Source organism: Procambarus clarkii, chromosome 25, assembly GCF_040958095.1.
Source record: "Procambarus clarkii isolate CNS0578487 chromosome 25, FALCON_Pclarkii_2.0, whole genome shotgun sequence".
NCBI classification, from domain to species: Eukaryota; Metazoa; Arthropoda; class Malacostraca; order Decapoda; family Cambaridae; genus Procambarus; species Procambarus clarkii.
Genome location: NC_091174.1, coordinates 2727653 through 2754159, shown reverse-complemented (window position 1 = coordinate 2754159; position 26507 = coordinate 2727653). Strand labels below are relative to the sequence as shown.

At 39.1% G+C, this 26507-nt stretch overlaps 2 protein-coding genes across 6 annotated transcripts in view; one reads left to right on the top strand and one right to left on the bottom strand.

Annotated features, from left to right (window-relative positions):
• LOC138349497 (uncharacterized) overlaps window positions 1-26507 on the top strand; it is a 691637-nt gene that overhangs the window by 317820 nt on the left and 347310 nt on the right. The gene's annotated exons all lie outside the window — the stretch shown is intronic.
• On the bottom strand, window positions 19-26463 carry LOC123756422 (uncharacterized). 5 transcript variants are annotated; one of them, XM_045739578.2, is made up of 16 exons: window positions 25192-25331; window positions 24893-24982; window positions 24205-24299; window positions 21310-21426; window positions 20314-20442; window positions 16973-17097; window positions 15510-15640; window positions 14617-14702; window positions 14002-14112; window positions 10373-10475; window positions 8410-8562; window positions 6125-6285; window positions 5205-5321; window positions 4445-4614; window positions 3389-3479; window positions 19-1468 (listed from the first exon to the last, which is right to left on the bottom strand). In XM_045739578.2, the coding sequence occupies exons 2-16, from the start codon at window positions 24906-24908 to the stop codon at window positions 1424-1426; spliced, it is 1650 nt and encodes a 549-aa protein (XP_045595534.2). In that variant the 5' UTR covers window positions 24909-24982; window positions 25192-25331; the 3' UTR covers window positions 19-1423. The 5 variants fall into 5 exon arrangements, with proteins under 5 accessions (XP_045595534.2, XP_069187256.1, XP_069187257.1 ...); XM_069331155.1 differs by lacking the exons at window positions 24893-24982; window positions 25192-25331 and adding an exon at window positions 26329-26463; XM_069331156.1 differs by lacking the exons at window positions 24893-24982; window positions 25192-25331 and adding an exon at window positions 26329-26463 and having other exon boundaries at window positions 8410-8559.

The window sequence follows — 26507 nt, the reverse complement described above, 5'->3', positions numbered from 1 at the left end:
TTGCTTACTCTATAAAAATTATTCTCTTGCAAATTAAAATATCTTTATTTAGTTAACATTATTTAATTCAATTGTACAGTATATAGCATTCTGCATTTTTTTGAACACGGATTTTCAAGCGGCATTTCGCACTTGAAAATGTCCCTCAAATATGCAACATTGTGTGGTAAAAGGAGTTCACCTCCAACGCTTTTCTTTAAATGCACAAAGATGTCGCATTAACCTGATGCATCCATTAGAAAATCAGAAGGAGCCACGAGAGGTGAAAATCCTGACTTGGCTTGAGCTAAAGCCTTGGAACCGCTAGAGGATTTAGTTGAATCTCAGGTTGCATTGCTTTTGAACACATCATGGTGTAGAGGTCTAAGGCATGTGCTTGGGAGTATACAGAGCATAGGTTTGAATCCTCCTCATGGCTCCTACTGATTTTCTCATTGATACATCACATTGTGATTTCCTTGTGCATTTATTTTATATACAGTATATCAATTTGAGCATTTTTTCCTTATCCTATAGTGCTCTCCTATCTTCTCCAGTCTGATGCCTTTCCAACTTATTAATGAGACATATGGGGAAAAATAGCAGATACAAATAATAAGGGAATTACTTTGCAATTTCCCAGCATCGGGAGCAGCAAACCTGTTGGGATTGAGGTCCCACTAGGCAATGACTGACCTCCCCCAGGATGTAACTCACAACAGTTGCCTAACTTCCAAGTACCTAGTTACTGGCTAGATGAATGGAGGCATCATGTGCAAGGAAATGTGATCAAACGCCAGGTCCTGAATTGAAACGGAACCAGGAGCCATTCAGTTGTGAGCCGACTGCTCTGACCACTTGAGAACACCTTATAAAAACAAATGATGCAAATGCTACAAACAACATAAATTAGGATAAAGTTGTTAGGAAAGCAAGTTTTGCAGTAACTCAACAAGTCACTATGTAATTATAGTACTTATAAAAATGCATTTGCCACTGAAATCTAACTAAACCTTTGCTCATTTCAATTACCAACCTTCTAATATTCAACAACAAATTTCTCTCAGGAGATATTTATTGCACTATCAATTTTTCTATATACAGTGCCATATTTACATTAACTTCATGGTATAGGTAATATAAATAAGAAATAAATCTATTTTTTATAGGTCTTAAAACCATCAGATAAAACATATTATAAAGAAAAAAGTGCAAGTCTAAAGAAATCTAAACAATCATCTTCCATCTTATTTCAAAGTAAATAAAAGACTGTATATCCCTCTTTTTTTGTTTGTTTTATGATTATCTCTTAACAATGCAGTGGGTTAGTTTTTACATTGCACAGTAAATCTTGTCCCCCACATTCCTTTACATGTTTCACATTTTATCACTAATTTTAATGTCGGATGAAAACTATTCATTATTTTATAAAAATTTTACTCACTCAGCTGACAATGTCTCTAATGATTTGTAATGATGGCGAATACATCTGCAAAAAAAAAAAAAAAAAAAAAAAAAAAGTCAATTACTAAAATAAGAATAAAGTGTTTAAAGTACTGTAATGAAATGCCTTCTGGTGGGCCCCCAGTAAATTCCTGAACTTAATTTTGGTACCGCTAAGCCTTAGCCAACACACTATGCCCCTCCCCGTGACCCAGCTTGACTTAAGTACAGTACAGTACAGTACGAGAATTAGGCTCACTCTGCAAGGCAAGATAGCAGAGGATCAGAGACCATCATAAAATTGGGGAAAAATTCTACAGAAAGCAAAGGCACAAGTGACTGCTTGAAGGAAGTTAGGCACCCCTATGTAAACAAGACAAATGATGCCACAATAATGGGATGAAAATAAATAACCTAACACACATGAAAAGAAAGGCAAGTGAAATTTCTGTCCATCCTGTACCCTTACCAAGTTACAACCGAGACATGCAGAGTAAATACCATGACACATCTAACTGCACCAAGATAGCTCTGGTGCTGTCCATGAAAACCCCAATAATCCCACAAGACACAGTGTGAGGAATGGAAGCTACTGGGGCATACATGACAAGAGCATTTCATTGCCTTCATCCCAACCACAAGCCATGCTTGACAAAAATGCCACTGTTTTCAGAGACATTCACCAAAGAGAACATAATGTACAGATGGCATTTAAAGGCAACTACAGCATATGAGTGATGCATTAAGATGGGTAACAAGAACAGAAACAGTTGTGAGGCATGCTTAATAGCAGATACACTACAAACAGTGCGGCAGCTGATGGATGAATAAGCAATTGGCCAATGTTGACAAGAAAGGGTTGGCTCCAGCACACCCCCACCCTAAAACAGCTGAGCAGTCTGAACTAACAAATGAGACTGAAATGCAGAGCAGTCCAAAGCCAGCCCGATAAGCAACCACTAGAATGTTGCTCAGCCAAAACTGAAATCTAGCACCAACAAATGGCACACACACACACACTTGATGGTGAAAGAACTCCAAAATTCAGTATGTCACATGATGGAAACACCAGGAAAAGCCATTGGGGTCTAAAAACACAGAAGCACATCCTGAAAAATATCAGGCTGTGATACAGGTATATAATCAGATGGGGGGAAGCAATAGCAATCTGGAAAAAAATACAAATACTGTACAATATGACCTAACTTGTACTGATTGTGATGGGTCAGAACCATCACAATCCATACGAGTAAGGATTGAACTTATCATTGATCCAAGAACCAGTAGGCCAGTGGTTCCTGAACTCTCTATGGTCATTACCTTCTCATACAGCAGCCTTATTAATGGCCTCATGCATTCTGTATTCAATTTTTTTTTAATATATCCACTAGCTAGGTTCCCCCCTATTCCCTAGTATCATAACCTGCACACTGCCTCTACTTATGCCCCCCCCCCCCTACATAGTGCAAAAAAAGGCTTCCCAAGGGGGCCATGGCCCACAGTTTGGGAACAATGCAGTAGTGATGGATGGGTCTTGGAAGCCCAGTGTGATGGGATAAGGCTTGTAGGTATCAGAGTTCAGCTCAGCGAGCTACTGAGAGGTCCCTACCAGAAAATAATAAATTATATTTATCATGTTTATCAACATTGTCTCAGCTACTGGTCAAACAGCATCTACATCTTCACTCATCTGGGTTGCCACATCCAAAATTTATTAATGCTATTACAGTGACAATTTAAATCAAGATAATTTTTATGATTGTTTTTCTTTTAATAGAATGGGATTAGAGTACACTTTAAAATACAGTTATTAAAGCAGATTTCTAGCAAAGACTTGATGGTGAAGGAGAGACCCAGTACATGTATAAAGACTTAAGCTGCCTTTCCTGACAAAGCATACTATCCAGCAAAAAACTTTATTAAAATAAGAATGTGATGTTATACTTGAGCTAGCTACAATACTTACTGATGGACTAGAGGGCAGATCATTCTTGCCAAAGACATAAGGGATAACGTATAAAAGCAGCATAGTCTGATCCACCAGTCTTCCTCGGGGACTTTCAGAGGAGAAGAAAATAAAGTTACAGTACTGTACAGTATTTGAAAGTAGTAAGTCTATATAAACATCATAATGAACAAATTGGATTTTACTTGAATTTATCTATTACAATATTTAACAAACCAATATTTGATACATTGCAATTGCTTAAAGATAAATTAAAGTATACATTTGCAATAGATAAATTCATAACAATAAAGAATTAAATAACCAATCTTGTCATTGTTAATATAATTCATATATGGCAAGATACCAGAATTAAACAGATAGGCGAAAATAATTTATAACCATATCAGTACATACTAGTTGCATTATACGTATTTATATTACTGTATTATAAAGTGATAATGTGTGGTCATTTTAATTCAACAGGTAAATAAAAGCAAGAATCTGTACACAAGTTGATTGACAGTTGAGAGGTGGAACCAAAGAGCAAAAGCTCAACTCCCCTCAAGCACAACTAGACAATTACTTAGACCTGGGGGATGAATATCAATCCTGCTAAACTAATAGGAAAATAGTTAATTTTTTTGTTATTTTTTTTTTTTTTGAGAAAAGAGGCCTAGTTAGCAAAGACTGTCATAACCGAGAGCAAGGTTGTCAATGTGAACACACACATCCAGTGTAGGCCAAGACCAGTTGTGTTTAACCTGACTGAGTTACATGCACATCATCCACTGTGCCAAACCACGGACTATTGCACAGAAATACAAGGTTGAGAGCAGATTTTGACAGGATATGCTGGTAAATTCATTTGAAGCAAAATGTTATCTCCAAATAAAAGTCTGCTCTCAACTTAGTGTTTGTTTATATGTGTGTACATCACTGTCACTTTGTACTATGACCAGCGAGAACTTACAATCATGACAGCAAAGCACAAAATAGACTAGCACAAAATAGCAACACAATTTCTTTTTTAATGCTGCTGCAATACATGCAACTATTGTAGTAAATTGTACTTACTCATTACACGGTTCACAGACCAAGGCACCTTCAGACTGCAAACGCACCATAAGTCTTTTGCCCACATTCGTGCTCACATGCAGTAATTGGGCCAAAGAGGCAGGGGTGTGGTAGTTCGTGTCATTACGCAGATGGACCAACAAACGGCGAAATAAACAAGTTTCTCTCACCTTTAGGAAAAATGTTTTTATTAAAATTAATTATTTTCCTCAGGACGATTCATACGAAATCTTATCCATAACCAGGAATGATATAAACCAATCCATGCAACTTTATTATACTGCACTTTAAATTTAACAATTAATAAAACAAACACTTTATGCGAGAAACAATAATGTTATTAGCATCAAAGCAACTAAGCAGTACAACAATTCTAGTTTTGTGGGGAACCAATTCTTCTTACTAAGTACAGTATTTGGAAGCAGGAACACAAGTGTATTTGCAGAATAGCTAGTTCACAAGGTGCAAAAGATATTTCTCTTCTATCAATATAAAATTTAATTTGTAAAAGTATAATTAAGGCTATATAATGATTGTAGATATAATCCTGTTCAATAGATGTAGTACAGCAGCAGTGCATGTATTAAAGTACAGTAGTTGTTATACTGTACAATGACTTCAGAAGTAATAGAGGTAAGACTACAATTATAATGTAATAACAACCATTACAGTAAAAATTTCCTCCAGCTTCTCAGACTGGGGATGAATGCCCAAGATGCAGTAGCCATCCTGTGTATGTAAACTGTATCTTGTACATTACCTGGGCAAGATCTGTGTTCACGAGGGTATAGTCAGTGCAGGGATGGGCTGTGTCAGTGCATAATTCACATACATGGATGAAATGTGTATCTTTTACATCCAACAACTTGAAACAAGCCTGTAAAGGAATTAAGAAAAAATATCACAAAGTGAGAACGAATCATAAGTAATTATCAAAAGAAGGCACCAAGCTGGGAAGAATGAATAGTGATAAAATCTCATTCAACAGTATTATTAAGCAGTATATACATATAAATACATCCTATATAAATATATACATCACATATAAAGAAACAAACAATGATGTGTATTCACAAACAGCATTACAAAAAAAATTATGAATCTTTACCCATATTGAGAGAATTATGCTAAGGACAACTCTAAACAATAAAAAAGACTAGACTAACAATTTCTCTATAAGCTTTGGAACAAAGATATTCTCCTAACCAGAGGAAAAGAGCCAAGCAAGACGATCAAATTCTACATAGTAATCACTAACAAGGATTCAAGTTACCCAATTTTATTTTCTAGATACTCCCAACATTTTACAACTTAATTTAGCTCCCATAATGCACCCAATAAGAGGACGAGGAGCCGAACTCAAACAAAGCCGGATCCATCACAGAGGCATAAACCTCTGTGATGGAAACCCAAGTACACACCCTAGGCCAATTATGTGTTTTGTTGTGCATTTAAAGAGCACAACCAGAGTGTACGGGGGCAATGCATGAAACCATGGTTGGGCTTCAGTAGAAGCCTCAAGACCCCTAGAGGATTCAGTTGAATCCCAGGTTGCAATGCTTTTGAACATGTAAAGGTGTAGTGGTCTAAGGGTGTGTACTTAGGAGCACCAAGCATACAGGTTTAATCCTCCTCGTGGCTCCTATCAATTTTCTCATCATTATTATTATTATAACTAACCGCGTGCTGACGGAGATTGCAGAGAACACACGTAATCGTGGGACCATCCTCTTTGCACACACCACAAGGGCATCGAATCACATCCATTCTTCCAAATAAAGAGTAAAGATTCTTATCTTTAGTAGATGCTGTATTTAACCAAGAAGTTGAATTTATATCACCTGAAAAAATATATATAAATTAAAAAGAGCACCTATTTAAGCACACAGAATGAACAATTAAAATAAATTAACAATGTCCAATACAAAGCCACAATCAGTTGGACCAGAGTTTGATTTCTCCGGAAGGAACGATGGTTTGGGCCCACTTCCCTACACTTGATGTGCCTGTTCACCTAGTAGTAAATGAGTACCAGGAAGTCCGGAGACTGTTATTGTGGGTTGCATCCTGGATATGGTCAGTCATTGACCTAGAGAGACCTCAATAAGCCTAACAAGTGTTCTGTTCCCGACAATAAGAAACCAATTCAGATAGTGTCTGCAATACCCAATTTTACACAAATCTTTTAATGCAGAGTGTCCAAAGCATATCAGAGCTTCCCAAACTCCTATCAAGCTCAGGAAGATTATGGCTAGTTTAGTTAATGGTGTGGCCTCATTTTCTTATTTATTCATCCATATTTAATTACTTTAACCTGACTGATTAAGCAAAGATCAACACTGTCAGTTACACAGTATGAAAGGAATCAGTAAAAATAAAAACTAAGTAAGGCCTTCAAACCAATGGACAACAGATGAAAATAATTCCTGCCAAAGTAGCTCTTTGATGTTATTATAAATCTAAATTTTGTTTTTCAGTATTTATAAACATCAATGACAAATAATAATAAGCAAGATCAATCAAAGGTTAACTCATGCCAAACCATGGAAATCAAAACATCTTAACCCTTTCACTGTGTTAAGCACAATTGATCAAGTGAAGAAATTGTTCCCCACAAAAACAGCAGTTTTGCTAGGTACTTAGAAAAAGAATTTTCACATCCTGTAAATTACACCCATCATCTTGCCTTCAAAATTGGAGTTTGGACCCAGTACATGCAACCATTAGCCAGTAACTGCAGTAAATGTCATCCCATTCAACTCTTGAAAAAAACAGCATTGAATGCAATGAAATTACATTTTTTTGGGAGAGCCACGGAGGTTCCCAAGGCTCGTCTGGATGGCCAGTGTAGGATGACAGAGTTAATCCCCCAAATCAGATACATGTCTTACGAAAAAAGAAAAAAGATTGACAAAGCTTAAATTACATTCTCTAGAAAGGCAAAGAATTAGGGATGACATGATAAGAGGTGTACAAGTGAGTGAATGGACACAACAAAAGGGATATTAATAGGGTATTAAAAGTATCAACACTAGCCAGAACAAGAAACAATGGGTATAAATTGGATAAGTTTAGATTTAGGAAAGACCTGGGTAAATACTGGTTCTGTAACAAGATTGTTGATTTGTGGAACCAATTACCACGAACCGTAATAGAAGTAGGATCTCTTGATTGTTTCAAGCATAGGCTAGACATATGTGAATGAGATTGGGTGGTTATAAATAGGAGCTGCCTCATATGGGCCAATAGGCCTTCTGCAGTTACCTTTATTCTTATGTTCTCATGTCCTCCCTGAAGCTATCTGAACTGATCTAGTGCTTTATTAGTTTGGATCAGTCACAGGAGTCCTTTGCCTACCGGGGACCACGCACCAGAACCTGGCCCCCCCTCAGAGAGGCGCAGGAAGCAATGGCCTATGAGCGCTTTACATTTAAAGTACAGTATGTCATAGTGCACCATCAACTGGGAAAGGCAACCAGAAAGATAGGAGATACAAAACAAGCAATAGTCTGGTGAAAATTGCAATTTACATCCAGAAAGAACAAAGAAACTCCCCCTGAAAGGAAACAAACTAGCAGCCCTTCACGCAACTAGCACTCTGCTCATTAGCATATTATGTAAAGAGCACTTCTTTTCTTACTAAAAAGTAATAAAAATAGAGGAACCTTTCCTGCCTCCTGAAATGATATCTAATGATGACTAAGCTTATTAGTAGGTATTCTTTTAGTTATAAATGTAGACAACCTACTTTACTGAACTGTTTGGATGAATAAAAATTTAATAGCATCTAGACATAATGGAAGTACTGTATCTGAGGTACAACCCCTGTGTAGCCGCGGTACTCCAACACAACAATAATTGTGCGTAATTCCATGACAGTTCTCCACAGCTATTGATGTATTGCACAGTTTAAGGGTTAAGAAACTATCAAAGAAAAAATTAAAATATTTAATCTACTAACTTACTGTTGTCAAAGTTTTTGTGAAGCAATTCTTGATGAAGCAGCGTGTGTTGAGCAGAGTACAAGGTGGTGTTCTTTCTCAGTGTGGGTGACCTTTCAGGGTTTCTAAGTAAACCCAAATTACCACGAATCTTTTTCCTCTTGGCTCCTGATACTGCTGGTGAAGAATAAAGATGATGATAAATGCAAATACTGTGGCAATATTAATTGATATTATTTTATATATCTTATTTTAATCAATTATTATTTAATCATTAATACTTATTATTTAATAAATTAATATTATTATTAATGAAGAAAAGCACTGAGTGCCAAATTATGTAACAACCTCCCCAAAAGAGTATACAATGAAATGTTCTACTGTACTGTACTATATTAAATTTAATTTATGACAGAGCTTTACCTAATTGAAATTGAAATTGAAATAAGTTTATTGAGGTAAAATACACACAAAGGGATGAGGTAGCTCAAGCTATTCTCACCCCATTCAGTACAACGTGTTAATATATACATAGACACACATCACAAATAAACATATTGTCAAACATTCTGAGAGGTAAACATATACATTTCCTCCTTCACAAGTAGCATGTTATCAGACGTACACACAAATACTTTTGATAGCATACTACTTGTGAAGGAGGAAATGTATATGTTTACCTCTCAGAATGTTTGGCAATATGTTTATTTGTGATGTGTGTCTATGTATATATTAACACGTTGTACTGGGGGCTGGATTAAGGCCTGGGGGCTTCAGGGGCTGCACTAATTGTTATGTAGTAAATCTGAATGAAACATCTACCACACTACTTAGCTTTACAGTATCTTCCAGAATGTCTATCCAAAGTGATCAACTAATATTTGTTATTAACTGGTCAGCTCTTAATCTTTTGATTATTAGAAAACTGATTGTTTACTAATAATTCTCATATCAAAGCAATATTTACCAAAAAAATTTATACCTAAACATATATAAATTATATTATCTAGCACTTAAATTCAGCCTTATAATACTGTTAACAATTTGCTAAACTGTCTTTTTAAATATGACATTTAGTATTAGGTGAAGCATTAAAATTTACTAAGTAAACCTATCACTCATTCAAATTTTTTTGGATGTAGAATGAAAGCCGCAGGCATGAAACTGAAATTTATTATAAAAAACATAAGTAACAATTTGAAGTTAAAATAAACAATAAGTAACTAAAATTAGTGAAAACTTTACTAGTCTGAGAAATGCCAAATTGCGAGACAAGAAGAAATAAGTACGGTACACCACGAGGAAATGACAAGACAGATTGAAAATATAATGATAAGTTAGCTGGACCAGAAAGAAAGGGGGGGGGGAGAAAGGAATGAAAAGGAGGTGCCAGGTGAGAGCCCACTTAAGAGGAGACTTCTTGGGACAGAACGGAGATTGCTTAATCAGGTCACTTGATACTGAATGATATTTTAAGCCCTGCCTCCTTAAGCAAGGCTGGGATGAATAAGATGACAAAGGCAGATTTCTCTCTCCCAACTAGAATAGTGCTGATCTTCTCCTATCAACCTTGATAACAGTAACTCATACACTGACAATGATATCATAATGACAAGATATACTATGTGTAATTTAAAAGTAAATCAACCATCAAAGTGACCCAAGAAGGCTCTAAGTATTAATAAAGACAAAAGCAATAATAGTTGTGAGCATCATGTTAACACTAAAGAATTATGAACAGTTGCAAAGGTACTAAAAACTATATTGCTCTAACAGAGGTGATACAATACTGAAATGGCACTTGCTGTGATGATTGGCAATTGTGTTGAATTTATAATAGTAGAATAAACAGGTGTGCATGAGTGTGAATGCCTGTCTGCCTCCATGTACTCACCTAGTTGAGTACATGCCTGTCTGCACGTGTGTATGTGCATGTAGGTGTACTCCATGCATGTGCATGGGTGCACATTATAAGCCATAAACTTACCTTTCAAAGAACGATGTATGTCAAGCTCATAGCATGGAGAAGATTTTTTTTTTACACGGGGATGCTCATTGCCATTGACAAGATCCAAGGTATCTGATGGCAGCTAGTGTCAGCAACAATAGATATGATTGAAATAAATTAAGGTTCTAATTTGTCAAAGTACTGCACATGTAACAGGTAACATTGTTGTTTAACCCCTTAACTGCGTTGCCTCCAAATGTGACACCCCCGCAGTGCGCAGGAAATAAATTCTCTGGAAAAAATTCTTTTTTCTTTTTAAAGTGTCAAAAACCCTTCCCTCAGTATGGGTATGTAAAAAAAAAGTTGAAATTGTAATTACTTTGGCTGCTATGGGATCCGGAAGTTGGGGCGTGACGTCATCATTCCCCGTGCGCCCGTGCCGTAAGCTCTCGGGGGCGGTGGGGCACTCGGGGCGGGGCGCGCGAGTTGCCGCGAATATATTTTCGTTCATTTTTTGCGCACCTTTCCAAATACATTTTCATTGTTTCTATGTGCCAATCAAATGTATAATGAACACGTACACTATAATATCGCAGTACAACATCCGTACTGTCCGTAGACACTGTGTTACGTGCATGAAACTTGTGTACACATATGCAGCACATATTTACTATGTATCATGCTAATTTGTGTATATATACAATCTATTTACATACACTGTCACACACTATATACATTCATCATCAACACATTCAGAACACCGCGTAGCAGCTGCCTCGTATGGTCCAATAGCAGCTGTCCCGTATGGGCCAATAGCAGCTGTCCCGTATGGGCCAATAGCAGCTGTCCCGTATGGGCCAATAGCAGCTGCCCCGTATGGGCCAATAGCAGCTGCCCCGTATGGGCCAATAGCAGCTGCCTCATATGGGACAACAGCAGCTGCCTCGTATGGGACAACAGCAGCTGCCTCGTATGGGCCAATAGCAGCTGCCTCGTATGGGCCAATAGCAGCTGTCTCGTATGGGCCAATAGCAGCTGCCCCATATGGGCCAATAGCAGCTGCCTTTTATGGGCCAATAGCAGCTGCCGTGTATGGGCCAATAGCAGCTGCCTCGTATGGGCCAATAGCAGGTGCCGCGTATGGGCCAATAGCAGCTGCCTCGTATGGGCCAATAGCAGCTGCCTCATATGGGCCAATAGCAGCTGCCTCATATGGGCCAATAGGAGCTGCTTCGTATGGGCCAATATTAGCATTTGGCCATGAACACATTCAGAACACCTCGAGTGAGAGCAGCCACACCCAGGTAGTCTCCCTCACTCCAACATCTTACTCGCCAACATTGCTCCTCCCACCATATTGTTATAGTTCTTATTACACATGTTCTATATACCTGTCTACATGTTTTATTTACCAGAACTATGCAAGTAAGCCGGTATTGTGTCCAAACAGTACAGTGGCCACCATACACTGCATGAAAAATCACACAGACGACGCTACGATTACGTCACCTCCCTCACCAAAATAGCTCCTCTCAACATTCTCCTGTTGCTGTTCTTACACTATATACACACACTTTATATACCCATGTACATATGTGTTGCCCATAATGAACCACTAAGCTAGTATGGTGAGCAAAACATGAGTGGCAGCCACACATACAATGAGGCTACCTCAATTCTCGCCCTCCCTCCCTCATCAAAATTCCTCCTTCCACAATACTACGCACAACGCTAATTATAACCACATTCCTGCTATTATCACAATCCTGGTCACTAATTCCTGTAAATGAATAATTGACCACACATTTTGAAAAGGAACCTAAGACATCATTTGAAGATTCCTAGATGAACGAAATAATGCTGTGGTGCTGTGGCTAGCGCTGTGAACATCGCGAACAGCATTGAATCACTGATATTTGAACATTGTACCCAGTCATTATCACACTCAGGCTCTAATATAACACTATCATAGCTAAATAATACAAGTTATATATATATTTTGACATTATTAGGCGATGCTGTGGTCACATGCTGAACAGCAGTGCTGTGCGCTCATGCTGCGAGCGCCAGCCTTGGTTGCTCACACACTACTGAGGCTCCCACACCCGGGAATGTGGACCACGATTTTTTTTAAAGATGGCGTCTGTTTACAAGAGCCCTGAGGAAGCTGATGTGAACCCCATGTGGCCGCGGGAGTTTTGAATGGAACGTGAAAAATACAAATACCCGGAGGCGCGTTGCGCAAACCAGACGCGAGCCTGCAGGCGCGTTGCGCAGTTTAAGGGTTAAAGTAATGAGATCCATAATAATCCAGGCATGATTAACATGTCCAAGAGGTTGTCATAGTATGTTATCTTTCGAAGGAAACACAAAGTTTGCATATGGCAAATTGAACAAGAAAAGTGAAAACTTATGGCAACATTATGACATACAAGACAGCAGAGTGATGCACAGTACAAGGTTAAAAAAAAAAAATGGATATTACACACCATAATTGTAAGAACAATGAAACACATGACACCGGAATGAAGGCCACACCTAAATACGTGAATTTAAAACCTAGAACAATTTGAGAGATTTGCTACCAATTTAGTCCCTGAACCAAATGAACTAAGCTATGAAGGCAGGTTATGAACTACAAATCACAACAATGGAGAAAAGAAGAGAGGAGGTATGATCATGCCACATATGATAGGTACAGTACTTAAGGTATTGACAGCGTCGACATGACAAACACTTCATAAGGGGTGGGACCAGAATGAGGAAGTCATGGAAACATTCAGAGGCAACAAAACATCTTCACTAGGAGAGGTAGTAAGTGGGATGTTAGAGACAAACAACATATAGATTCACACAAAATTATGAATAAACTGAGTTAATGATCTATGACACTAATTAATGGCCAAGAGATGAAAAGTTCATATGCCACAAAAATGCTCAAGCACATAAGCAGACATCTAGTTGCTACCCTCCAAACACACAACATAACTGTCCCTATTGCTGCTTGTTACAAATTGTAATAATGTTTATACATCTTGTTATAACACTTTCATGACATATTAGAACGTTGTTACTCCTTGCTCCTTGCTATATAGGTTGCTACAACTGGTTAAGTGTTAAAACTTGTTCAAATGTTGTAGCAATGTCATAGTTTCGTCGTGTGTTTGGCGGGTAAGTAGGAGGTTGGAGTGTCAAGCCACCACACACCTAGCACTTGCACATTGAGAATGTGCAACAATCATTTATGTTGTGAACTATATTAATTGTATGTTAAAAGGTCAATCATCCACAGGAGAGTCAAGTCATTATACTATAAGATAAGCTTTTCTTTATACTCTAGTGCTCTTCATACTCTGCCAATATCTGTTAAAACTTAGAGGCATTAATTCAAACATTCTTTATTTCAGCCTCATTCACATGATCTATAAAGATGATAATTAAAGTGCACACACACACACACACACACACACACACACACACACACATATACAAGCACACACACACACATGCAAGTACATATACAAGCACACACACACATGCAAGTACATATACAAGCACACACACACACATGCAAGTACATATACAAGCACACACACAGGTGGCTCTGGCCATAACTGTGAGGGGTGTGTGTGTATATATAATCAATCAAATATGAAATGAATACATACCATAAGACAAGGGTGGTATTCTGTATCACAAGCTCTACTAAGCAAGCTGCCATTGTAAGCCGTTGAAACATTAAGACTCACTTTGTGGTGCGATGTTTGAACGCTACCCATCTAAAAAAAAAAAAAAAAAAAAAAAAAAAAAAAAATGTAGTGCAGTACACATATTAAAATGCTATATTAATAATACCTAAATAACATGCCAACTTTTATATACTGTATATATATATATATACAGTATATAAACACACACACACACACACACACACACACACACATACAGTGTGTGTGTACTCCTACCTACCTGCTACAACTCCCTGTGTACAGGAGTGGTAGCAGATGTGTGGAAAAATAAATTCAACAATTGCCTGCTGGGAAAATCCCCCCCATAACATTGTAGCGTATTATAAAAATACATTCACTCAGGCATACAAGAAGGATGAGAAGGTGATACAGGACATAATTGACAGGAATTTAATTTATTTTATAATAAGACCAAGTACATAATATTTTGCACAACTGAAGATAAGATAATAAATCTTAGGTACAATGTGAAGGTAAAGTATTTCTGAATAAAATTTAAGTGATTGATACAGCAAAGACAAGATATGTACGCACCTTAATGTTTACTGGATGAGAGGAAAACTTGGTGTCACAGGTTATGACTGGCACAAAACCAACAGGTTCATAGTCTGATGGAGTTACTGTAGGAAAGATAATTATGAGCACAAACCTACGGTCATGGGAGAGTACATAAACATACCTGTATATGGAAAACCAAGATGGCCATACACAATCTTGCCCGATTTTACCATGCGAAAGCTAGAGCCTACCCTGCAGTCAATTAAACTAGTTTATGAAAGGTGATGTATGAAGAGAGACGTTAGTCACTGATGCATCAATTTAGAATGTCAAAGAAAAAATTAATGATTAACCCTAACAATGTAGTTATTTTATATACTATACATATTTCAAATTAAAATTCAATAATTAGTTAGTTCATTGGTACAATTTATGCACGTGTTTCACCATTTAATTGGAAACAAAAAACAAAATTTACACCCCAAGACAAAATTATCCAGCGAGGCAATTTGCTTCATTCCCACTTAAATATACTCGCCTAGTTGTGCTTGCGGAGGTTGAGCTTTTGGCTCTTTGGTCCCGCCTCTCAACCGTCAATCTACTGGTATACAGATTCCTGAGCTTCTCGAGCTCTATCATATCTACATTTGAAACTGTATGGAGTCAGCCTCCACCACATCACTTCCTAGTGCATTCCATTTACTAACTACTGTACTCTGACAATGAAAAAGTTTTTTCTAATGTCTCTGACTCATTTGGGTACTCTGCTTCCACCGGTGTCCTCGTCCCCCTCCCTCCCCCCCTCCCCCCTCCCCCTCCCCCTCCCCTTCCCCCCCTCCCCAATCAATCCTCAATTTGCTCAATCCAAAATTAATAAAATATTAGACCCGATATATTTAATTGCAAAACAACACTAAATTGACTTTTACCATCATCATAATACAATAACTTGAAGCCACATGATACACTATCTGGAAGCTGATCAAACTCCTGTATCTTCATGATAATTGACCGAAGCATCTTCATTGTACAGACCTGAATGTTTAACATCTTTTCATTCCTGTAAGATACACTTTTAATAATAAACAATTAAAAATTCATCTTCCACAGTACATATTTAAGTACTTCATTTGAGAATAAGAATGAAATTAAATATATTAATGTAACTGAACCTAACCACATTTTTATGAAGCGTACAGAATTAAACTACATTAACCCAACAGAGAAGACAACCTGTGGTGATTACTGCATGCCATGTATGTACTCTCAGATATACACAAAGTGAAGCATAACCTGCAAGTTGTCCATTTCAGTACACTCTTTTCTGCAACATGCTTTCCTACACAACTTTCTCATAGATGTCACTACAAGCATTATCGCTGTCAATACCTCCCCTTCCTACTGAACACCTGCCACCACAATTCTCTGCCAGTTGCATTGGTATGCACTGCTAGATAGATACCAATGTCCTCTATTGCTTTGTCTCAGTTACAATATACCCACCATAATTATTAAACCAATGTCAGTAATATCCCTTGTCTGATTAGGCTGGCTACTACGCTCTTTGGGCACCAAATCAGCTTAATTGTACAGTTATGGTGAACAAAACATGTAGATACTTATATATAAAATCTGTATATAGCGAATAAAAGCAAAAACATTATGGTGGGAGGAGTGATGGCAAGTGAGGCGAGGTGAGGGAGGGAAGGTGGTGGCGTTTGCTGGCTAGTGTGTGGCAGTCACTCATCGATGTTATGACTTACCACACCAATTTAGCGGTTTGTTATGTTGAACAAAACATGCAGATACTTATATATAACCTGTGTATATAGTGCAATTATAGCAAAACTATTTGGTTATGGTTTTATGAACATAATTGAATCACTAATATGCACACCATAATTTTGAGTATAGTGATAATTCATGCATTTTATTATATAAATATATCACACTACACACTTTTGAATATTATTACTGCAAAAAAAAAAAAAAATAAAAATAATTCAGACATTGAAATAATTAGGTAATAACATCATTGTGGCAACTCCCGCCTGACAGCTTGGACAGGAAGACCGCCTCCGACGCTTGCTCAGTCAACGCCTACATTTTGAGACTTCCTCACCCTACTGCAGCCAAAATATGTCACATACGAACCCCCCCCCCCCTGTGGTCAGAAAAAACAAACACTTTTATAAAACAATTTTTTTTTTTTGCACCTGGCAGTGTTGAAGGCTATTAAGTTCATAGCCTTCCAAGGGTTAAATAATATACAGTAGTAAACAATGAATTAAGAAGTCCACTTTTACAAGTTGAAAATCAAGTTTACACCAACATTGAAAATACATAATACGTACAACATTTTATTGAGAAATAGATCTTATACCGTACTTACAATTTGTTAAAGCCTTTGAAATAGGAGAGAACTGCCGAACCACCAGTATAATGGAACTTGAAAACATAGAGCTCTAGAGGAAAATCTGGGTCCTGCTCATATATTATTAAATTTAACTCCCTCAGCTGAAACATTTAATTGTTATTATTAATATCTAGTAAATATAAATTAAATCAGTGAAATAAATGTATGAAAAGCCAATGAAGCTTAACAACATCGGTCTTTTGGCAAGTATGATGAGCCAAAATAGTCAGAAACTGCATCCTACAGAAGAGGCACAAATAATTTGGGTAAAAAATCAGCTGTCCATGTTGTCCTTAATGAACAACATGACCCAAGTAGCAGCCTCCAGCTCAGACTGCAACAAAGACACAAACAATAGCCCACATTGCCAACATAAGGGAAATCTGGGCATAAGGCAACTAAGAGCATGAATTAAGAACTAAGGCAGGGAAAACAATGCCCTGTGATAGACTTGAAGGCAAACATGAAAAACAGAGGACATTTTCTTTCGTGCAAGTATCTGAGACCAGCAAAAACATGCCACTTCCTTTTTGAAAAAACCAGCACAATGTAATTAAACACCAATTTCTTGGTGAGCCTCAGTGGCTTCATAACACTACTATACCAATATGGTGCCAAATTTCTAGGTACCATCAGTCGCAGAGTTCTTTTTGGCCTACTAGGGATCACAAGCTTTAGAATCTGGGCCCTTCACTAAAGAGGTGCAGGGAGCAGTGACACACACACGATAAAATTTCTGTGAATTTATTTATGTCTGCCATCAAGGAAGGCACTCAGAAAGTCAGTGAAACAAAACAGACTATTGCTGGGTAGAAGCGAGACTACAGCCTTAAAACCTCCAAAAGAACTGCACCAAGAATGTAAACGAACTATCAAAAATTCGCCCCACCTCCCACTTCATTTAGAGGGAGAAGGGAGGCAACCCGGGTCAGCCAGCTGTTACACCCTTAGTTCTATGACGATTGAAACCTCCCTAACTTCTTGGGAAAGGGAGGGAGTCGGGGAGCCACCAGGGCTCACCCAGAAATTGGCCTTTCATTACATTCAATACTGGTTTTCTGGAGGGAGCTACTTGTGGCTCCTTGAAACTATCAACCCATGAAGAAGGAAGAAAATAGGCACTTGCTGGAAAGGCAGGAGCACCCCCATAGGTGTCACAACTAAGAAGAGACCATCGGCTGCGACACACAACCCAAGACTACTCACAGCTGCAAAAGACCAGGAACATTACCAAAATACCTGGCTGACAGGACTCTGTTCTGTCCCCCGAACACGTCAGGGAAGAAAACCATGGTATTGCAAGGCCAGCACAAAGGAGCACACAGGGAAGGTAGCCCAGTGCACATGCAGCTCCAAGTGCTCTTTACTCCTGGCTTACACTGCATAAGGATGCACAGGAACAGCCACAAAAACAAAACACCACTTATCTGAAAATAGGACATCGGAGCCAGAAAGGAAGAGAAGGTAACCAGGCACCGATACCATCGGCAAAGAACCGAGGGTAGAGCACCCAGCTGACCCAGGCTGCCTCCTTTCCCTATCCTCCGAGAGGGGGAGGCATGGCGAATGAGTTTGAGATAGTTTTGTGAATTTTCAATCTTTTGGCTGTTTTCAGGCTACTGTCTCACTTCTAACCAGCAGATTCATTGATAATAAATTCATTAAAATTTTTTTTAATTGTGTTACTGCTCCCTGCATCTTTCTGGAGGGGGCCAGGTTCTGGCTTAGGATTTCAGTAGATGTCAAAGAACTCTGCAACTGATGGCACCCAGAAGTTGGTACTGTATCAGCACAGTAGCTTCAGGGAGCCACAAGGGGCTCCCTCAAGAAAGCAGGTTACTTGTAAGCCAGGACAAGATTGGAACCTCATACTACAACCAGGAAGCAGCAGTATCAAGATAACAAGAACAACATGTCCCATTTTGCAAGTGCAGAGGAGACAAGACTGCAAGAATCTTCATAAAATAGGCTAATCCAATGCAAACACCTACAGTATACACCTAATACATACAGTAACTCACCTAAGGAAAAGCCGAGATGGTGTTAGCTTGAACTGGTCGGGGGAATACAAAGCTTCCCTACCCGGAGAGAAAGACCCTCCACACAGAGCCCAGGATGGGTCAAACAGCAACCCATTGTAGCCCAGGAAGTTCCATCATAAACAGACACTAAGGAGCCAGTCTCCAAACTTGAGCCACCAGCCATGAATAAGTAGGCAGGAGATCTAGATGCAGAAGACTTCTGCTCCTTCAAAGAAGTTTCAGTGCAGAGTCCCAAAGATACATGGTGGGTGTTACGACCCAGGTAATGATTATGATAACCTGGCTCTCACAGAGAACATACCTCATACACCCATCTCAGATGGTAGGATGTGCATGAGAGGGAATTGCATATGCATTGATAAAGTAAATGATGTATTTGGTAATGTATTAAAATGTATGATAGTATTGTATGTTTATTGTATAGTATATGAGGGGTGTCATGGCTGGCCTGTTACGTGAACAAGAAGTGTTCCTGTCATATATGTGTGCACCTGTGTGAGTTAGGAAGCGAGAGACATGTCCAGTGGGTGTTGCCAACATGTTGAACCATTATATACATAGTCCTTTAAGCTAATTAAGAATGTTTATACTTTTAATTATATTATTAGAATGTGTAAAACATTATATTAGTATGATTGTGTGTTTGAAAGTGGTTGCTTTCGTTCATAGTGCGTCTGATTAGAGAATGTATCTGCTTTGTGGTAACTGGAGAGGAAGTAGCCAGAGACTGGTGTGGAGCTGTGAACACTGGTAGGAGAGTTAGTAGCTCTGGGGACCAGCTGGTGATAACACCTAATTTCTAAATTAAGTAACATTTCTTTTGCTTTATGTCTTGGGTTATAATCTTATTTGGGAGATATACATTGTTATAGCCCTATCTTGAACTAGGATTATATTGCAGTGATTATGTATACCATTTAAAGAGTAATTCATATATATTTTTACTGTTACATATATTTGTTTTACTTTTTCTGTTTTATTTAATTGTCTGCTAGGAGCATCATCTAAGCCCCGAAAACATTTCAAGATAACCTTCCTATCTCCCTTTCTTCCTCCTCTTGTCCATTATTTCATTAATATTTTCTTCACTCACTCCTCTCTTTCTCCCTCTCTTATTGCCTTCCCCCTCCCCTTTCATCCTCGCTTCTTGCTTTTCTTTACTTAAAGCTTATCATCTTCATAAATATCATCAAATTTATTGGTGTCATACAACATTCATGGTATATTTGTTGGCATAGGAATGAATAAATAATTTATTACAAAATGATAACTTACATACTGCTTCTCTAGGGCATCAAAACATGCTTCTATATTCTCCACAAAAGAATTGGGTCCAATGTGTTGGCTCCTTGACATCAAGAGCTTGAGGTTTACACCACCAACATATTTGTCGCTATATGCATCCTGTTAAGGAAGATAGAATTAAAAGCCTGTTAACAAATATATTCATCCAACATGCATGTACCGGAACTTGATGAGAATGTATAATTTACACACCAAAATTAAAAAAGAAAAATATTTTACTTTCTTACATGTAAATACAAAAATGAATACAGGTAATATGTGAATACTTATCATCCACTTGTAGTTTTAAAATCTGCACTTTAACAGTTCAATATGACTACTTCTTACTATGAATAGGTGTAGAACTCTGTACACTGCACCTAATGCAAGAATTTATGGCATAGAAGGTAGGATTTATCAAAGTACAGCAAACAAGTCTGAAATAAACAGTAAAGAGTACTGAAGGTCTACTGGAATTCAATAACTTAATCACAGAATATTTCTCAATAGTTTCCATTACATGTTTTACTGTTAATAAGATAAGAGCAGCTTTATTCTAGAAATCATTGTTGCAAACAGAGTCAAGATTAACTGTTAACTGAATCTTATAGAACAAAAAAAAATTATTCCTAAATAAATAGAATATTTAAAATATTATAAAAATTAAAATAAATTAAAATTCTTAAATGCTATGCGTGGTAGTGGCTTTACAAGAATGTAAGAACACCAATGTTATGTACTCTCTCAAGTCCAATGTCCCTTCTTGTACATAAATAAATTTAATGAATGAAACATTCTTTACATAAAAACTATTATACTGTGCATCTACTAAATAAAATCTTATGAAGCAAGCATTTATAGTATTTTATTTTCTCTTGGTTGGTATTCTCTCCAGTTAAAAAATAACTTTTCTTTTATTTCATTATATGATCATATTTTGCTGCTTAACTTCCAGCTCATCTAAAAAACCACGTGGCGATACATTACCTCTGGAAAAAGGGCGCGCAGATAAGTGATGGTCGACAATGCCACTGAAACTAATTGCTTGACAAACACTGTAGAGTAAGTCATAGTTCCAAATCCATTTATGAATATAGACGACCACTGGAAAAAAGATTAAAACAAGTTGTTCACTGGTTCTCATATTATCTATATACCTTACAACATTCTTTATATAGAAATAAATGTAGTTAATTTAAAGCAAGACAAATTGTTGTTACTACAGTATAATTTTCAGATTTAAACCTCAAACTTGCTCAACTTTCACTCTCACTCATTTACTTCTTCAGTTAATTCATTTTTCTAACAAAACTGTCTTTTCATTGTTTCACACGATGTTGTCACCATATTTAAAGGGCCGGGTCCTCAAAAAACCAGCGTTGAACGTAATGAAACGCCATTTTCTGGGTGAAACCCCTAGGCTCCCCGGAGCTATCCAGGCCGATATGTAATATACTACTTTGTCATCAGTCAGTATGAATGGAGTTTATAGGCCTACCAGGGACCACGAGCCAGAACCTAGCCCATTCAGAGAGGCACGAGGAGCAATGGCCTATAGAATAGCACGTGTGATTTGAAGCATTCTATGTCTGCCATCGACCGGGTCAGGTACCCAGAAAGGTAAGCATCCCAAAACAAACCCCTATTCTGGTTGAAACTGCTACTGAAAGTCAAACGAGTGGACAGAACTCCCAAATAAAATCAAGCAAACGAGCATGACATCATCACATGCTGGGCCGACGTCTGCGCAGCTCTCCACTTCCCAGGAGGGGAAAGGGAGATCCCCAGACCCCTGGTGCCGGCAACCCACACCTTCAATTCTGAGGCTGGATGTCAAAACACGCAAAAAAGCCGCCAACCGGAGGGAGGGAGGGATGCCGGGGAGCCTCCGGGTCTCGCCCAGAAAATGGCGTTTCATTACATTCAACGCTGGTTTTCTGGGGGAAGCCCCTTTGGCTCCCCGGAGCTGTCTACCCAAAGACAGGGACAAAAAGAGGGACAAACCCGGGAGGCGGAAACCACGCGCCCGAAACCCGAACCCTGGAACAGGGACGAAGGGAACCCGGGTTAACCCAAAGCGCATCCAATGCCACAGAGGCCATGGAATGCAGGCAATGGCCGAGAGCCACAATCAGACACAAGAAGATGGACCCCCGGCCAAACCAACAACAACCTATGGGACCCCACCGGAAAACAGCCGTCCCAACCTCACCAGAGAAGAAGAGACGGCTTCAAATAAACAAACCGAACACCAGAACCCAAAGGAGAAGAAACCTCTGAGAAACAATCCTGAACCAAAGGGGCCACAACAAACTGAGGGGGAAGGGAGATAAGAGAGCAAGCACCTTGTCCAAACACCAGGATGGCTCGGGCGGTGCATGAGCAGGGCGAGGTGAAATGACGCCCGAGACCGCCCGCGAAACGAAGCAAAAGGAACACCAAAACCGAAAGTAAGCCGTAGCAGCTCCCCCAGCACAACACAAGGCAACAGTATGCAGCATACAATGACGGTCCTGAACAGCCAATAGAGAAAGGACAAGACCACCTTAACAAAAATGCAGTACTGTATACCTACGAAGAGACAAAAAGAAAAATTGAAGGACAGCCGGTAAACCACAAACTACCTCCGAGACGAAGTACACAGGCGAGACACCATCAACGAAGCCACCTGATCACCAAACAGACAGTGACAGGCTCGAGTTAAATGTACCAGACACAAAGACCTGAGAAGATAACCAGCCACATAACGGACCGGACCAATCATTGGAAAAAGACGGATCCATAGGAAAACCCCCTGGGTTCAGACACCGAGCAAACAGCACCCGAAACTAAGGCCGAGAGGGAACAAGATGGTACTTCCGCCAGTACACCAAGAACCTGAACCCGGCAAGCAAAGACAGAACCAAGTCCCTGGCGAGCAGACACGAGGACAGGCTGAAAGCCCAGACAAGCCAGTTGTCGAGGTCAGCCAGAACCAAAGGCCAAAGAGAGACAGATGGGCCACCACGACCCAGGTAAGGTGTGTGAACACACGGGATGCCAGATGCAACCCGAGTGGGAGACAATGAAAGCGGTAACCGAGACGCCCCAAAACAAACCCGAGTTAATCACTAAACTCCGGATGAATTGGGACGTGCTAATACGCATCCTGGAGGTCCACACACACCACCCAAACACCCAGCTCCAACAGAACCTGGACCTGGGACAGAGTAGTCATCCGAAAAAAGGGGCAAAAAGCCAAAGGTTTAGACGGAACAAATCCTGAATGAACCGCAGGTCCATACAGTACCATTTTGTGACTGGGAATAGATGGGAAACCCACCTAAGGGACATCGTCGTGTTGACCATGCCCAAGCATACCCACTCTGAGATGACCCGACGGAGCAGAGGAGAAAAGACCTGCCCCATCAGCCCCGAACCCCTTGAAAGAGGAGGGGCCTCCCAACGCTACCGCAGGCGGTCGGAAACGAATAAAAAACGCCCACAAATCATGAGACCCTGCACGAGCGAACAAAGTGAGGGCCCCCCCCCCCAAACAACGCCCCGTCAATAGGGCAAACCGCAAAAGGGCCGACGCTCCTTACAAGAACCCGGCTGACGCACAGAGCAAGCACCGCGCCGACCAGATGAAGATGGGTCTGAAGGCGGCGCTGACCCAGAACTGGCACATCTTAATTGTACCTCAATGTTAGCTACAGAACATACAGTAAAAAGTGTTACAATCACATATTCGTAAGATAATATATATTTGTTTACATAATATTCTGAGTGTTTATTGGGATTAATGGATAATTCAGTACTACTGTTTAATAAGACTGAAAATAATTTGTATGGAAGTTGTCTATTTTGTACAGGTTATACATTGCGCGTATCATATCTTACTGTTTCAGATATCTGATCTTCGACATTAGGCGAGGAAACCCTTTTACACTGATCAGTTGCCATTCTGTGCTGTTCACCTGGACTACTGAAGCATTCTGAAAATTTTATATATTTTTTAGTTCCTAGTACTGTACATTCTATATTTCACAATAAACAAAATTAATAAAGTATTACAATTTTTAAACATGAGCAAAATACAGTACAGTATTTCATTATTCAGTGTAACCATTAATCATTTCAAGGAACTGTATGTATGTGTGTGCACATCCCCCCCCCCCACACACACAACCATTAACACCCATACATACCAAGGGGTTGACTAGATTAGAAATAACAATGAATTTTGGAGAATTGATTTTTCAATTACCATCGACAGTGAAAAGAAATAAGAAATAGAGAAAATTCGTGTTAGAATTATTAATTTTACTTTTTCAGTCATATTTAACAACATATATATACAGGGTAGTGTATGTGTGTGTATGTATGTGTATACATACATGTTGGTAGAAATGCCCTATAAATGCTAGTGACTTTGTAAAAACATCAATGCTATGTACTCAAACCCAATGTACCTACTTGTATATATATAAATATAATAAAAATACATAAAAAATACTATTATAAATCCATTAACAGCCATACCTTCCATGGGGAGGGGGGGCGGGAGAAAGAGAAACACTTATCTTACCCCACACACGGGACATAACTGGCCGACCTCTTGCACCTCAGGTGCTGACCCTCTGAACCAACAGGTGGCTCCCAAACACCTCTCATAACGCTACAGGCAGGCGAGGAGTCACAATAACGTGGCTAAAGTAATTCGACCAGACCACACACTAGGTGAAGGGACGACCACGTTTCGGTCCGTCCTGGACCATTCTCAACCGACTTGAGAATGGTCCAGGACGGACCGTAACGTCGTCGTCCCTTCACTTTCTAGTGTGTGGTCTGGTCAAATAACTCTACAGCATCTGCCCAAACACTTGCCACAAGTGTGCAGCAGCAGGAGACACACAACCAGGCCCACAGTGATGTCTGCCAGTTCCTGCAGTCAGGCTGTTTACTAGTGGCTTCACAACACTAACAATGTCCCAACCCTTGTTAGAGTCACACCCAACTCTGGCTTGGGTCAACCCAACTATCGCCTTCCCAAAAGGGTCGCCCACATGGAATTTTATTTATTTATTTATTTATTTGTTTATTTATTTATTTATTTATATACAAGAAGGTACATTGGGTTTGTGAGAATACATAGCATAGTATTTACAATCTTGTAAAGCCACTAGTACGCGCAGCGTTTCGGGAATAGACGAACGCCGAAAGTTATCAACATGTTTAAAACATGTTGATAACTTATTAAACCAAAATTATTTATTAGTCAGGAGAAAGAGATAAATGGGATCTATATGTAAAAGCTCTACCTGACAAATTTTTAAGTAGAACCGAAGATATTTCTAGTTGTTAAAAAATTGCAGTTTTCATGGCTCGTCGAGCTGGAAACCCGCAGTATTCATCTCAGAACAATGCTTATTTCACGCAGATTTGTTGATAAACGGTTGAGTGTAACGTTGGATTGTCAATGAGCAATCTGAGAGCAGCAGTACACCGAGAACTTCAACAAGATCTTGTAGATCTGAGGCAAAGTGAAATTGACACCAGTAATTCCATCTATCATCATACTATCATGCAAGAGGAGCCACACATCTATGGATCATCCAATAAAATCAGCAGACTTCTAGATGTTACTACTGCTCGGCTTAGACTCGGTTACAAGTATCTCTGGGAATTCTCATTATCTGCTGATGTAGACCTGACCAAATGTAAACTGTGTCAACAAAATTATTCGCACACCCTCCGTCACTATGTGATGGAGTGCGAAAAGATACGTGAATTTAGAGACAATTCTATAATCAATGTTCCAGCGATGTGTAAATATTTCATTCAAAATGATCTGCTACCAGAAATTTTAGCCAAATATCCCCAGTTTGCTAACTGTAGGTAGTAACTGAGTGATTGTAACCTATCCACCGCTGCCCACTGGATGGGGGGCGGTGTGCAGGACAAACATATCAATTGTGACACTAGCTCTCCACATATGTCAGTTGCTTAATTTAGAACCTGTACCTGATGGGGTCGATCTCGAACCCATTGTTGATGTGACGACTTATATTGAATTTTGTAACTAGCTCATCAAGATTGTAACTTGTTTAGCTAAATGAATTGTGGAGTTCAGTCCCTGAGCCCATTATGTGCCTCTGTAACCCTTTCCACTACCGCCCACAATATGGGTATGGGGTGCATAA